This window comes from Ostrinia furnacalis, unplaced genomic scaffold (assembly GCF_004193835.3).
Source record: "Ostrinia furnacalis isolate ACB-3 unplaced genomic scaffold, ASM419383v2 OfSCF6117, whole genome shotgun sequence".
In the NCBI taxonomy this organism is placed as follows: Eukaryota; Metazoa; Arthropoda; class Insecta; order Lepidoptera; family Crambidae; genus Ostrinia; species Ostrinia furnacalis.
Window position 1 is genome coordinate 65,120 of NW_021136356.1, and position 16,031 is coordinate 81,150.

Here is a 16,031-nt window from a genome sequence, read left to right on the forward strand (position 1 = left end):
CTACCCACTAAAAAGCTCATTTCTTCCGCCATGAGGCCTTATGAGTGGGAAATGCGGGACATCGCCATTAGCTGTTGCCTGTAGCATTCGTCCGAATCTTAACTTCGAACTCCTATGTTTTTCTGATTAATTTCGTTGCGGGTCCCATGACAGTTTAACTTTCCCCCGGGACAAACTTGACCTTCACTGGTGTTTTTATTAGCGGTTAAGCTGTAGATCCTGGCTACACAGGAGTTGCAGCGGTGGGAACGAGAGAATAGTCCCGTTAGCATCCGCGTTCCCTGCTTGGAGCTTGCCAAGAGCCTAGAGTTACTAAATTTAATTATAATTATCATACATTGACCATTTGACGTCGTTTTATCTAACGAATTATAGTAGATAAGCCAGTATCTGCATTGGATAGTAAATGTAAACAAAAAATTGCATGAAATGAAATGTCTGACGTAGACTGATAATAGTCAAGTCTTTATTTATTGCCTGTCTAAGGAAAAGGTTGATTTATTGACTAGGAAGAAGTTTGTGATTCAGTCGACCGCACCTCTGACTGTAATAATATGAAAATTAAGCTTCAGGAAAATTAGGTGGTACATAATATTTATTGTGCTGCATATCTTTACACTTTACCTGAAAGGTTGTCCTTACTACCACATACTCCACACATCACAGTGAATAACCCTTGTTCTATGACTTGCAAATTTCCATAAAAATAACTCATCGTTCCATACAAAATTATCAAACAACTGATTGAATTTGTATAGAATAATAAAAAAAATACATACTTTTAAGTCATAAAACAAAAGTTGGTCACCATGATGTAAAGAATATAATAATATGACAGGAAGGGACACCCTGTATGTAAATAAAAATAAATGTATAAAGGCTTACCTGATCAAAGTCCTTCTGCCTGAGAGGCATCTGCGGCTTCACACTCGTCGTGCTACTGACCGAACTCATCGTAGACCTACCCACGTCCTCTCATAAATACAAACGAATACGAACAAAAAACAAATTGCACTAAAATCAAACACGATACATGTGTGTGTATAAAAAAAATATTACTCTAATCACACATAAGAGATCACAGTAGAATTATGTTAGTTAGGTATTTAGATATTTACAATAACATAATTTTATTTATTTTATTTTATTACGATGCTATCGTCTGATGGGCCAGTTGATTACTGTGCTTGTAATATCTGAAAAAGAAAGAAAAGTTGTCATTCATCAATATTTTTTTCAATCTTTTTATGTAAGGACAATGGTACAGTCAACAGCATTAGCACATCTTTGTTGCAAAATAACACAGTGCCAGATTATTTATCTTGATATGGTTGTCCGTACTAAGGAGACATTGTCTAGACAAGTGCCAATACACCGTAAGACATTGTCAATTTTGTGGAATTCAGTGGGAGAGGTCATTTTGTTAATCAAATCCAGATTAAATTTTGGTCATAAACTAATGAAGATAACGAAGACTGCCAGTATTGTATAACGAGGAATAATCAAAATAAACTGTAACTGAGATTGAACTGTCCAAGTGATCTTAGCACTTATTCACTTAGCAATAAGAGAGGTTTTGCTCAAATAACAAGGATTATAGAAGGTTTGGGGTCAATGCTAGTTCGGTCTTATTGGTCTGCAAAATTGCTCGTCTATTGATGCTTTGCTGGCCATGCAAAATTGGCCATCTATTGATGCATCGTAGGCCATGACGTTAAACTGTTTATGTTTGTTTATTTATTTCTGCACTTTGCCGTTTCGTCAGTGAGGATTGGAATCAGAAATAGTCAACTTTATTGCAATGAAAGCATTTCTGATGCAAATGGGTCATATTTGGCAGTTTTTATGATCTGTAGTGTAAACAATAATGCCCATATAAATTCTGAATCGCAATAGAATCTTTGATGTTAAACTTTTTACCTATGTCAAAGCCAATCTAATTTTACAGTTATTTGAAAACTAATTAGGTTTTGAAGGACATAATGTACTGTTGTTTTTTGTGTTGAAATCATTGGATAAAGAAGAGTAACCTACCCAGTTTTATTTATGCATTTTTTTTTAAATGGACAGAACACAAAAGGGTGGGTAAATCAATGTTGACATCTCAGAATACAGAACAAACCAGAAGGAGTGTTCGATAACATTTCTACGCGGCAACTTGTGTCCAAAATACTTCCCCTCCCGCGCCCCTCTACCCCCTTTAGTGTTACTAGCGCCGTGTGACACCCCCATTTTTGGGGTAAAATTATGTAATTTTTTAAAGAGATGTTAAACAAGTAAAAAATAAGTAAGTGAAATAAGTACACACGGCCAGTGTTAACTATCCATTTCCGTTTTTGCTCTCGCTCTTATCAAATGGTGATTCTTTGCGATAGAACGAGACGACATGACTGGCCATAGGCATAGATAGTACCTACCTACCTATGAATTTAATTTTTACTCCGAAGTAACTAAGTGTAAATATTGCTGCTGCTGATCTGTTGATACCAATGCCTTACTTTTGAATAAATGGGAAAGTATGAAATTCACGATAGTAATTTATTATCTCCTCATTATTAGGGAGTAATATTATAAATTAATTCAATATATTGAAATCAAATCAAAATCAAAAATATTTATTCAGTTTAGACCACAAGTGGCACTTATAATTTAATTAATCAGGTTGTCATGTCATGGATGAAATTACACTAAAAACTAATTAAAACAAAAAGGATGGGGAAAATATTCCATTATTCTGTGGTAACGCTAACAAAATTAACGCGTGAATTTTTTATAAGTAGACAAATGTAATTCAATATAAAAAAGTAGGGTAAAATATTCCGTTGACCTGTGGCAACACTTACAAAATACAACCGTGATTTTTTTTGAAAATTATTATTTAATTAAAATGAATTGGAAATGTGCTACTTACGGATAAAACATGATCCCATGCACTTTCTTCGTAATTCCAGTAGCATTCTTACATGTTGGAACGGCACAAGACGGCATAATTTAATTATAAAGTGTCAATCTGACGGATATGTAAACAATGCGCGCGCCGGCCATTGACTGATTGCTCTAAAGTCAAAGTAGTGCGATTTGGAGTACTTTATATGAATACACATTTACGCCCGTTGACGGTTTCTGGTTTGTTCCGTATTCTGAGGTTGACATTAAAGTTTACATGAAGGTAGTAGTGAATACCTGCTGAATATGTATGTATTTATTTAGAAAGCGAAATTCTAGGCCTTGCAGTCACGTCCTTCTGACCCTTGCAATGTGAAAACCTGTTTTAGCAGTGATATAACTCAACCACAATTAAAATGATGGAAATCTAAAATCATACGTTGAAAACGAGTCTAACTGCATTTCTCAACGAAAAATTACAGTGCAACAGTAACACCTACTCATGCAGAAACTGTGTTGACTTAGCATACAAGTATGGACGTAAATATTCGTAAAAATCGTCTGGTTAAGACGACATTAATGTTACTTTCTACCCACAATAAAAAAAATAACTTGCGAAATAGCGGGAAATCGCCCGACGCAACTAATAGGTGGAAAAAAGTAAAAGTGCAGTGCATCTGACAAAGGAATCGAGATTTAGCAAGAAAACAAGGCCAAACGAAAACACGATAGTTTTTTTTCACATCCACCCTTTACGCATCGTCAACCAATACGCACCTTCACGGTTTCACTAATACTTCTCATGGCACTTCAGTACAACGTAAAATAAACAATAATCCACGTTTCTAACATGTAAATGTAAAGAAATTACGACTGATTTGCTTGCTTCTACTATGTACCAAGTACAGGTACCTGTCAATTACTGACATATGGAATCCTATGCGACAAAATAAAGATTCATGCTAATTCTAGTAATATCAATACAAAGTTGAGCTAAGTTATTTCGGTCGAATTGTACTTACGTATCACCCGTTTTCACGCTGTCATCTAGCACATTTCACTTTTTCAAGCACAACACAATGAAACGTTCATTTGATTCGATTACTTCTAAATACAATGATTAAAATGTAATACAGTTCCGAAAAATCAAGTTCAAGTAGGCCCTATTTCGATCAACCATTCTTTGCACAATCGAAAAAGAAACAAGGAAGAAGAGAGAACGACTATGTTTTCTTCACTAATCGCTAGGTGGCGTCCGCCACAATGAGCATGCCTTCTTGAGGTGCGTTCAAAAAATAAAAAATATTAATCGATTCAAAATAATCGATTCATAAAATCCTTAAAGTTTATTATTTTGCAAGAAGCTAGAAGCTTACAACTAATTTTAAATCTTCTTGCAAATTTTCATATCCTACTATCTGATTTATCTAAATCCAAAATATAAGCTCGATGCTCGTATATTGATCGTATCGTTCATAGACAATAATTAAATTATGTATAAGAGTACCGTCATTAAAAAAAAGGATGTCAAATGTCTGATCTGTCAATAGTGTCAATAAAACTGTCAAAGCTGTCATTTTGTGTAAATGTTTTGCTTGTTGCAGTTGCTGGCTTGCTGCACTTTTAAATTACTTTTATCTAATTTTCTTATAATAAAATCTAATTAGTCTTATCAGCATACATAAATAAACGATTGTTTTATTCAAAAAGTGATAAAATAAAGATGTGCTACGTGATTATTACCGGGCGCAGCTTAGCGTGGCTACTGCTGAGTGTAGTTGCATTTATGTTAATACTGTCCGGTATTATGACCCCTAAATGGTTAATGGGCCAGCCTGTGATCACTAACGATCATAATGTGACTTCCTTCTATGTCCCTAGCGTCGGGATATACAATAGGTAAGTTTGTTGAACTTTACAAAACTTTTTTCTTACAGGAATCTTAGTTGGTTTTAAAGTAAAGAATTTATTATTTTATTTAAATAGCAATTAATTTACCTAGCAATTTACACATATTCATATTCCATTTAAATATTAAAAAAAAAAGAAAAAACACTGTTACATATTTAGTACCAAGCAAAAAATAAATACAAAAACAACTTCTATTTTTGTACAAAACAAATTACAGCACTAAATTAGTTACTAAATTGTAGGTCCTTGAACTGTACTGTATTTTTCTGTTCATTTAGGCCCAGAACAGACGATGAAACGCAACTGCAACGAAACTGCAACTGCTAGTTACTTTTGAGTTGCATCTAAGTTTCTGCCATAGCGTCCGTTGAGAGACCGTTTGAAACTTTCAAACTGGTCGTCATGTGTGGGCCTTAGGAATTACTTATAATTTATTCACAATAAATGCGTAATATAAAACTTTACTGTTTTAACTTTCTAGATGCCTACGAATGAGGAATGACATGAATAATTGTGCATCTTTCTCGTTCTACGGCCTGGCGACTTCGGATACAGTCTACCCGAGACCATGGAAAGCGTCCATGTTCTTTTTATCATTGTGTAAGTAGTTAAGCTGTACTTTCTTAACTATTCTATTACTGTTCTTATTAGACAGGACCCCCGTTGCTGTTTCTTGACTATGTTTGCTGCCTGTCAACAAAACATTAAAATCATTCCTAATAAATAAAGGCTACTATGACTTACCAGATTTTTTTAATGACAAGCTTGACTAAAATTTAATTAATCATTTTCTGACATATTGGAATGCTTCGACGTCTCAATTCAAATTGTTTTTGTAATTTAATAAAATGGAATAACGTTTTTTTTTTCTCCGTATAATACTGACCATTTAAGACTAACTAAATGTTATTTAAAATTATTTTTAAGGTAAATACTAACCCTCTCTCTGATGTTTTGCTGTGCCCTTGCAGGGCGTCACATGTACCTACCTCTATTTTGCAACAACATACGAGGGGCGGCTGAAAAGTTTTGAGCCTAGGGTATTAAAAATGCCGATAGAAAAGTATAAAAAATATATTTTTCTATTTGATCTCCCTCTACCACAATGGACTTCTTACATTTGTGTAAAAGAGCTTTTAACCCATTGAAAAAAAATTCGCAATCTTTGCCTTCGAAATGAGCCTTTAACACCGCTTTCATTTCTTTATCACTCAAAAATCTATGTTCCTGGAGGTCTTTTTTCCAATTTGAGAATTAGACAAAATAGCTAGGGATTCGGACTAAACTGTGTAGTGGGTAATTAATTTCTTGAAATCCAGTTTTACCCGGGGCAAGCCATGCAAAATGCGCGGTGTGCGCGGGCGAATTGTTTTGCAATAACGGATTTCCTTTCGCCAGTTTGCCTCTTAATATTTCAACAACCACTTGACGCACTTTTATCAGCAGTACAGCATAATAATCCCCGTTTATTGTAGTTTTTTTAAGTAGGTAGTCAATGAATGAAATTCGTCCACAATCCCAAAAATAGTGGCTATGAGCTTGGGTGTCGATCGCTTCACTTTGAATTTCCGCGGCGGCGTTTTCCCTTTTGAATCCATTGCATTGACTCTTATTTTGACTCTAGATCGTACTGCCGGATCTATTATTTATCAATAGTGACAATGTGAGAAAAAAAATTGTTAGGAGTATGGCCAAAGATGTCCTAAAACTCCTGCAAAGTTGTGACTCGACGCTGGTTGTCGAACGGCGTGAGCATTTTTGGCACCCATCGCACGCACCCCTATTTCATGTGCAAATGAGTATGAAAAATATCGCCAATATGTTCCTTGCTAATGCCTATGGCTTCAGCTATCTGTCACAGCTTAATTCGCTGATCTCTAAAGCAAGATTCTTTAAATATTCATTATTTTATTCGATAATGGCGAAATCTGGCCGCTCTGACTTGCGGTCATCTTTTAGCGACTCCCTGCCATGCTTGAATTATCGGATCCAATCTTTCATGGTGGCAAATGAAGGCCCTGACTCCCCATAAACTGTAGACATCTCTTCAAATGATACCGTCAGCGTTTTGTTCCTCTTTTTGAGGTATTTTATGACAACTGTGTACTTCAATTTCGTACATTGCGCGGATGACTGAGACATGATGTTGTTTACGGATGAATTACTAAAAGACTGATGACGCTAATGAAATGAAACTTTGTACATATACTAAGGAGGTTATTGGCAGATTAATTAAATTTAGCGCGAGTCAATAATAACACTTGAAGATACTTAGGCTCAAAACTTTTCAGCCGCCCCTCGTATAAATTGTAATGTGACATGCAATAAACGTTTTGAATTTGAATTTGTCTCTTGTCCCTGTTGTTTTTGTCAGTTATTTCTGTTGCTGCATAAACTGCACCTCTATACAATACAATATTATTATCTTATGGCCAGTTATATTACTCTTATAAAAGCAGATCTACTTGCCATTATTTATTTATTTACTAGCTTCAATCCATGAAATGAACTAGTATAGCCGAAGTTAGTAAAGTCTCATCAAAATCTCTCTAGTAGATAGTTTGTATCAAACTCTATGGAGTGCAAAAAACACAGGTTATCGTCAAAGTTAGCTGGTTCAACAGCCTAAAAGTTTTAAAAAAATCTTATTATTGATGTCTGAAGTATTTAGAATTATTCATCCCATGTTTTAATTAATAGTAATATAATAAAAGGTCACAGACCCCTACAATTATTGTAAACAACGTCTATTCAACACTATGAGTCAATACTGACCCGATTTAGTTCCATTCACTGTGTATATCAGTTCTGTATTTCATGTTACGTATTGCTCACTTATTACCGTGATGTAAACTCCTTTGTTTAAAACCAGGAAGGTTTAAGGAAAAAACATCGTTAAAATAAGGTAAACAGTCAGATTTATTAAATCAAAAAACAGAATTGGCGGTTTGTTTAGCACTCATTAAAGGAAAAATAATGAGCTGAAATGTGTACAGTCAGCATCAAATAGTTCATGACACCTAAAGTAGCCGAAAAGTTCGCAACATGTCTTTGTTACAATTTGGAATAAAGTTCTGTATAAAATTTTCGGCCACAAACTATTTGAGTTAGTTGGTTTGGTACTTTGTTTAGCACTCATTATGGGAAAAATAATGAGCATCGGGATGTGTATGTAAAGCATGATTTTTTGGCCTTCTTTCTTGTGCTAATAGAATGCTAATGGACTCGTCTCGTGCACCGGCAAACCAACAACACGCGTCCTTCATTGTCTTTAGGCTATGTCGTTTCAGCCAAATGACGTCCACTGCTGGACAAAGGCCTCCCCTAAGGTTTTCCATAGTGAACGGTCCTGCGCTGCCCGCATCCGGGTTCTTCCCGCGACTTTTACAAGATCGTCGGTTCACCTATTAAGAGGCGTGCCCACGCTACGTCTTCCAGCCCGTGGTCGCCACTCGAGAACTTTTCTGCCCCAGCGGCCATCGTCTCTGCGAGCTATGTCGGTCACTTAGGCTGTATATCAGCATCAGTTCGTCAGAGAGACAAAAATACATTTGGAAGGTCACTCTGTGGGCCGTAATATCACAGAACTGGCCATAAACAAAATAAGAAGAAGAAGATAGAGCCTCAATACTCAGGAACCACTTAAGCAGTTGTGACTCGGGCGGTTGGCAGCATGGTGAAATTTAAATTGACTGTGACTCAGACAATAGTGACTGAGTTTTTTCCGCTGCTTCTTCTCAACACTGGCCCATTTATTGTCCCGAAGCAGTGGTAGGGTTAATACTGGGACGTATAAAAGTGCTTTTTAAAAGCCTATTTGCTTAAATAAATGAGTTTTATGATTTTTTTTATGTATCGTAAGAGCGGTTCGTGTATGGTCTTACAATTCTTTATTATGTTTTGTGTCACAAATTTTCTTCTATTCTATTCTCTACAGGTGCAGCGGTGCAGTTTGCGACGGTGTTAACTGGACTGATGGCGTGTTGCGTACAAGCTGTGTTCAAGAAGAGTGTCGTGTCGTTGTCCGGTGCCACTCAAGCTCTTGGAGGTGAACAGCACTATTTTTACTACCTTTTGCATGTGGTTTCGCCCAGGTGAAACAGAAAGACAGAGGGCGTCAGTTTATAATAGAACGACTTAAGTAGTGTATAGTCAATAATACTAGAAAGTTTCACCAAAATCCATTTAGCAGTTTTTGAATGAAAGAGTAACAAAAATCTATCCGTTCTCACAAACTTTGGGACGTCCACCTACAAGGTGGACCGACGACATCGTAAAGGTAGCAGGGAAGCGCTGGACGCAGGCCGCTACCAACAACATTGGGGGAGGCCTATGTTCAGCAGTGGACGTCCTATGGCTGAAATGATGATGATGATGATCAGTGCCGTAACTAGGGCGGTGCCAGCGGTGCCCAGGCACAGGGCGCAGACCCTGGAGGGGCGCAGAAATGACCAGACCAGTATCTAGTTTTGTTTCATGCATGGTAGTTAGTAGGTACATTTTGTTTTATTGCGAATATGGTGTAGACGCGCCCTCTGTACTATCTATATCTATATGGCATTTTTCAAGCGATAACAACACTTGTAAAGGTGGTTTTATATTTGTCTGATGTGTCGTGACGTGACGCGTCAGAACGGTATCGGTTTCATACATTTAGTACTAGCTGGTGCCCGCGACTTCGTCTGCGCAGGATTAGTATTTCGAACAATATGTTCATAAATTGTAGCCTATGTGTTATTCTGATGTATAAGCTATATTATTGTAAAGTTTCATTAAAATCCATTCAGCAGTTTTTGCGTGAAAGAGTAACAAACATCCATCCATCATCCATACAAACTTTCGCGTTTATAATATTAGTAGGATGGTAACGTTCACACTAGTGCGTAACGTGTTGTGTTGTGATGGCTTATGTACGGAACCGATACAGTTCTGACGCGTCAAGTCACGACACATCAGACAAATATAAATCCACCTTGTCTTGCTCGCAATATTACATACACAAACAAAAGTACCTATACCGTAACTATGAGACAATTTCTGTCTATATTCATTTGGAGGGCGCCACTTCTAACTTAGAAGTTCTAAGCAAATCTGTCAATCTAGCTGAGGAGATGTACAGTCGCGGAATGAAAAGGTTCGTCAGTTTTCAAATTGATTCCTTCAACGAATCGCTAGCACATATTACCTTTTGAAACTATGTTACAGAATAATCTCGAGTTAGAGAAAATAATCTTTAACTGTTCGTCAGTAAAGTTCAAAATTATTCAGATCAAAGTTGTTTGACGATTTATCTTGTCAAGAAGATTATTATGATTGATAAACTAAAACCTTCTTGTTGGTTCAACCTGCCATTATTATTTCTATTAAATAAAAAAAACTATTGTCAATTGGTCAATGTCATTATTGCATTGCACTGATGGGATAGAAAAATAAACAAGCAAAACCTTNCTGTCAAAACGACATCGCGATACGGATTTGTCAAAACAGCCTTAGGGTGGGTTGCACCATCTTAGTTTAACTTTGACAAACGTCTAAAATCTGTCAAACTCCATACAAAAAACACCGGTTAACGTCATAGTTACGGTCAAAGTTAGGTGGTGCAACTCACCCTATTGGTTTTCGATATAATCGAAGCTTATCACCGGGGTTTTAGTAATCGCAATGAAAATGGCGGGTGTTGCGATTCGATTCGATTTTGATTGAGTCTTAAATGCATGTTGGCTAAGCCTTTGTATGGGAAATTTCAATCCAGTCTTTCGATTATCGATAGGTAGGGCTTTGCGATTCGATTTTTTGCCCTTTGACTAAGCCTTTTTTGTTATCGACCTCTTTTGCGATTTGTTTATTTGTTTGCGACTGGTTTGCGATGGGTTTGCGATTTTAAAGTGCGTTTTGACTAGACCCACTTATTCGTTAGCAAACGTCATATTTATTTAAATGTTAGCAGCACTGTTTCTTGCACTGTTATGTTGGCAGGTTTGACTCTTACAGTACCTAGTGCAAGCGAAAACCGACACTAAGGTGACGAACCTTTTCATTCCGCGACTGTACATATAGTTCACGTTACGCTGTCATTGCTGTCAGCCACATTCATTGGTCCTCCCTTTATCTTTGATTTTATTCATTAACTACGTGCGGCGTTACTGACGCACTAGCGTGCGAGAGATAGATAGAAAATTAATCGTTCGACAAGAGTGAAAAGGATGACTCACAAAACTAAACGATTCACAAACGTTCCATTCTGCCGCGCCGTCCCACCCAATGTTCGGGGATTCCCCGATACATCGAGAATCACGCATTCAGATAGCCGCAGTGTTGCCAGAAGGTTACTTTTGTAACCTTTTAGGTTACTTTTGAACTGCATTGGTTACTTTTAGGTTACACTAATGAAAAGGTTACTTTTAGGTGATTTTTCAGAAATTGTAGAATTAACTTTTACAGGTTATTCAGTAAAAAATTAATAGTGACAATTTAAAAATTATGTCATAAACTGCATTTAAACATGAATTTGATTTATTATCTGTTATAAAAAATGAGTTTTAGCCAATGTTTTTCGATAGTGAAACGCAAATCCATGAAACGTTTTTATACGACCGGTCACTTTTCGGTCTTCATGGAATGGTCAAAATTTCGAATTTAGGTAAATGATTGATGATCAATTGTATTCATTTTCCATCCATGAACAACCTTACACAATAGCTCCGCACGTAGAAGGTTACTTTTTATTCAAAAAGGTTACATTTTTTTATATTTCTCGCACCGGGCGCATAAAAGGCTAGTTACGGCACTGATGATGATCCGTTCTCACAAACTTTCACGTCTATATTTGCTAATATGACAAAGCTGAAGAGTGTTTGGCTAATGCGCTAATCTCAGGAACTATGGTTCGATTTTAAAAGGATAGCCCATTTATTGAGGATGGCTTTAGGCTATAATAACATCACCGTACAGCCAATAGGGGTGGAGCAGCATAGAAAAATGTTGTAAAAACGGAAAATATTATAATACACAGCTTAAAGTCTGTTCGCCGAGAGTTGATAAATATTATGAAATGTCTTGCAATCGCGACGTCGCTTAATTATCGCATTCTGTATGGCGGGCGTCGTTTGTCACAACGCGCACTGAGTACCATGGTACGAGCCACGCAGCTGTCGTCAAGCGCCCCGGCCGGCGGGCCGCAATGTGTGAAACGGAACAGATTTATTTTACATAAGACCGAAATGAATGGTATGACAGTGGGTAGGGCTTTGCCCAACATTGGGATACACTATAAGCCACTTGATAATAATGAAATACTTTTTATCCAACACATGGACGCCACGTGTTTGATCCGTATCCCCACGTATGCCCTAACCGGAATAATTCCCGTAAATTTAAAAGAGATAATAATGATAATCTACCAACTTTTTCATTATATCGACAAAAATAATTAGCGGGCCGCAATTTATAATGAGTTTAGAACCTCTGATATTTTTTTTTATCAACTCTCGGCGAACAGACTTTAGTTTATAATATTAGTACTTAAGATAAGTAGCAGAGAAAGGCAGGTATTTCACCGCATTTAAATAATCCTGAGTAATAATTAATTGTAGGAAACCCGTGGTTTATAATCCGGATTGCACTTAAATGACGTTTTCACTTAGGTCTTCTTTAAAATTCCAGGTCTTTTCGGAGTGCTGGGTCTGCTCCTATACCCTTGGGGATGGGGCGCTGACCGAGTGAAACGTCTCTGTGGGGAGTATTCAGAACCTTACATACCTGGCGAGTGCTCTATTGGTAAGTAATTACACTGAAAATGGTCCTTCAAAATCAAAATTTTATACAGGGTGTTAGGTAAATGGGTATATGAGCCGACACAAGCCCATGTTAACATGGTCATATAAATGGTAAGGTGAAGTCAGAAAATTGATATCTTCATTTTAATTATTTTATTTTTCATACAAATCGGATTTTGTAATTTTTTTTTGTATGAAAATTTAAAAAAATAAAATGATGATATCAAATTTCTGACTTCACCATACCATTTATATGCCCATGTTAACATGGGCTAGTGTCGGCTCATATACCAATTTACCAAACACCCTGTATAGTACCCAGGCCCTTTCCAGGGCACTTGTACACGTCTCAAATATAGCTTGCCCTAACACCACTTCAGGACAACATGGGCTGGTGCTGAGAAAAAAGGCGGAAGAAACTTTTTTTTATGCATAATAAGGCAGGCGAAGGTGGCCTCTCACTATAGGCCTTATACAGAAGCTCAAAGTTGCACAGCGTGCTATGGAGAGGGCTATGCTTGGTGTTTCTTTGCGAGATCGAATCAGAAATGAGGAAATCCGTAAACGAACCAAAGTCGCTGACATAGCCCGACGTATTAGCAAGCTGAAGTGGCAATGGGCAGGACATAGTACGCAGAACTGACGGCCGATGGGGCAGAAAGGTTCTGGAATGGAGGCCGCGTACCGGAAAACGCAGCGTGGGACGTCCACCTACAAGGTGGACCGACGACATCGTAAAGGTAGCAGGGAAGCGCTGGACGCAGGCCGCTACCAATCGATCAACATGGAAAGCATTGGGGGAGGCCTATGTTCAGCAGTGGACGTCCTGTGGCTGAAATGATGATGATGATGATGAAGGCAGGTATTTGACCACAATCGCACCTGATGTTAGGTGGGATGCAGCCTAGGATGGTACATATCTGCCCTACTGAGTCACCTATTTATTGTTATTATTTATCATCTCGCTGTGTGATATCGGCATAGTAAAATTGAATCACAATTTAAATATTATTACTGACGGGATTGCTACCATGTACCTTAATAATAATTATGTTAGTGACCATGAAAGATTAAAACAATATAAAATTGAATCACTCCCACTTATCCCATGGATGTCGACACACACACACGCTACCTTTTTTGAAGTCGATTATAATATTTAACCCTTTCTCTTCCAGGCTGGGCGTTATACGTGACCGCTACGGGTGTGGCCCTAGTGTTTCTATCCAGCGCACTATCCAAGACAGCAGCGAAAGCAGCCAACTCGGACAAGGTACAGTTCCAAATGGACGAAGGGAAGCAGCTGATCTGTTTGGCTTGAAAACCATTTGGTATACGGTAAACTGCCAGTCATTGGACACTAGGGTGGTCCTTATTTTTCGACTTTTGAATTCTCCCCGGGGCACTTTCTCATTCGATTATATACCCCTAAATATGAAATTAGCTTTTTTTGTTTTTTTTTTGGTTAAGATTTAGAGGTCGCTACCAGCTGTCAAAATATTTACAAAAGCTTTGAAGATCTTAAATCATGGTTTCATAAATGTTTTATTTAAGTGTTTATATCACATTTTAGGTGCAAATGAACATCGCATAGATGAAATAGACAGTCGCTTCTTGTCCCCTTCTCCCCTCAACCCCTCTTCTGTACCGACCATGGTACCGACGCGTCGAGATACTAACAAGTAAACTCTTATATCTTAAAAATAATTGATTCAAATAATGTATATTGTACATAATATCTTAGTTCATAGCAACAACAATAATTTTGTAACATTTTTATTTGGCTTTGGCTAAAAATAAATGAATCTAACAAATACAGATTTTGTGTTTTTACTTAAAATTCAAACCTTGGTAGCGACCCCTAAATGTCTTTTAAAAATTAAAAAAAAAATAATGAAAGACTTTCATATGGTATATATTCAAATTACGTGGTGCCCCGCAAAATATAAGAAAAAAAAAATTTTTCATAGGAATAAGGACCACCCTATTGGACACTTAAGAAAGTTATTGGACAGTTATTTACTGAATTAAAATTAGCATTTCTATTTCAACAACAGAGATTCCGACTGATGGAGATAAAAGGGCGTTTTTTTGAAGGAATATTCATTGTATTTGAAGGAATATTCGTTTTAAGAAAATTCAAGGGTTGTTTTATCCAATGACTGGCAGCGTCCAATGACTGTCGGTTTACCCTATTTGGTAGAAAACGCACTGAGCATAAGGTGAGCATAGGCTAGAGCATTTCTCTGTAATGTAACGTTCTTATGAATCATACGAATACATTGTGATTTTATAGTCGCTTTATTCTGAAACGTCAAGTGGCAAAAATCTAAAAGTAACAACCTGTATTGACAGTAGCGCACTCCTGACAATGTCGAAGCTGGGACGGTTCAATGTTGGACATCTATACCATGAGTTTATATTAGGTGTGCTTGCTAGCGACTGTATAAAAAGATGACATTAAATGTATAAAAGATTGTAGCGGCTACTTTCAAGAACTAAAATCTTCATAGATTTTCGTGATGCACTCGCTAGCAAGCACACCTAACGTAAACTCATGGTAAGCACTCAGGTAAAATTATTTACGTTTGATTCGTGGAAGGGTGACACTGACACTAGAATATTGCATCTTGTTGTTCTGTTACAAGTAAATGCTCTAGTCTATACTCACCTTTAGAGTTTAAAAAAAATACATTTAAAAATGTAACACTGCCAGTATTTTAATGATGACATACTATAGTGACGTCATTGAATAGCAATTAGCATGGTCACTTTAGATTAACTTCTACTATAATCGGTGCTATTGTCTGTAGGAATCTGACAATTTTTAATTAAATAAATAAATTGATATCGATTGTCGATTGCTCGCTACACTATCGAATTGATAAACGACTATTAATCGATAAGATATGGCTATAAAAATCGATTCAATACATCGATAAAAACGAGACTGCCACAACACTACGATTGACGATTCCAGTGATTTTTTCTCCGATATAAAGAATTTTGCGAGGAAATATTTTAGTCAGTTATTTTGAAAATATTGCTATTTTTATTTATTCATTGATACAGCAAAATTTGGAGGCATATTTAGTCCCCAGTGAACCAGTACCTAACTTTTATTACAAAAGAGGTGTTTGTATTTAGAAAATAATGTATTTATAATAAATAACTCTGATGATTTATGGTTGTGCGTATCGTCAATCGTAGACTCAAATTATTTGTTCCTCATAATATAGTTGTGAAAATTTTACAAAAAGGCTTAAAAATAAAAGTAACATCAGCGAATAAAACTATTATAGATTAATAAAACAATATACAACTGCCATATAGCGCATTTAGTGGTAGTAAATGCATAAGATCAAGTTGAGCTAGTTATACATATTATATAGGATGTCCCATAGACATTTAAGATGTATTTACAAATGCAAGTTTTTATTCGCGACACGCATCATCCGC

The 16,031-nt window shown here is 36.8% G+C and overlaps 2 protein-coding genes across 6 annotated transcripts in view; one reads left to right on the top strand and one right to left on the bottom strand.

Annotated features, from left to right (window-relative positions):
* The window catches only part of Cul1 (cullin 1), a 37,746-nt gene extending 33,614 nt beyond the window's left edge, over positions 1–4,132 (bottom strand). For 4 of the 5 annotated variants that reach the window (XM_028317262.1, XM_028317261.1, XM_028317259.1 and 1 more), the window contains exons 1-2: positions 3,909–4,132; positions 886–1,196 (exon numbers count right to left, since the gene is read on the bottom strand). In XM_028317262.1, the coding sequence (XP_028173063.1) occupies positions 886–954 (69 nt within the window). In that variant the 5' untranslated portion in view covers positions 955–1,196; positions 3,909–4,132. Of the gene's footprint in view, positions 1–885; positions 1,197–3,663; positions 3,816–3,908 lie in introns of those variants that run through there. The other variant, XM_028317260.1, reaches the window with a different exon arrangement.
* Positions 4,133–4,464: 332 nt separating this feature from the next.
* On the top strand, positions 4,465–13,984 carry LOC114362017 (LHFPL tetraspan subfamily member 2 protein). Its single transcript, XM_028317264.1, has 5 exons — positions 4,465–4,785; positions 5,279–5,397; positions 8,735–8,845; positions 12,460–12,573; positions 13,751–13,984. Exons 1-5 carry the CDS (start codon positions 4,610–4,612, stop codon positions 13,891–13,893), a joined length of 663 nt encoding a protein of 220 aa, XP_028173065.1. The 5' UTR covers positions 4,465–4,609; the 3' UTR covers positions 13,894–13,984.
* Positions 13,985–16,031: the final 2,047 nt, after the last annotated feature.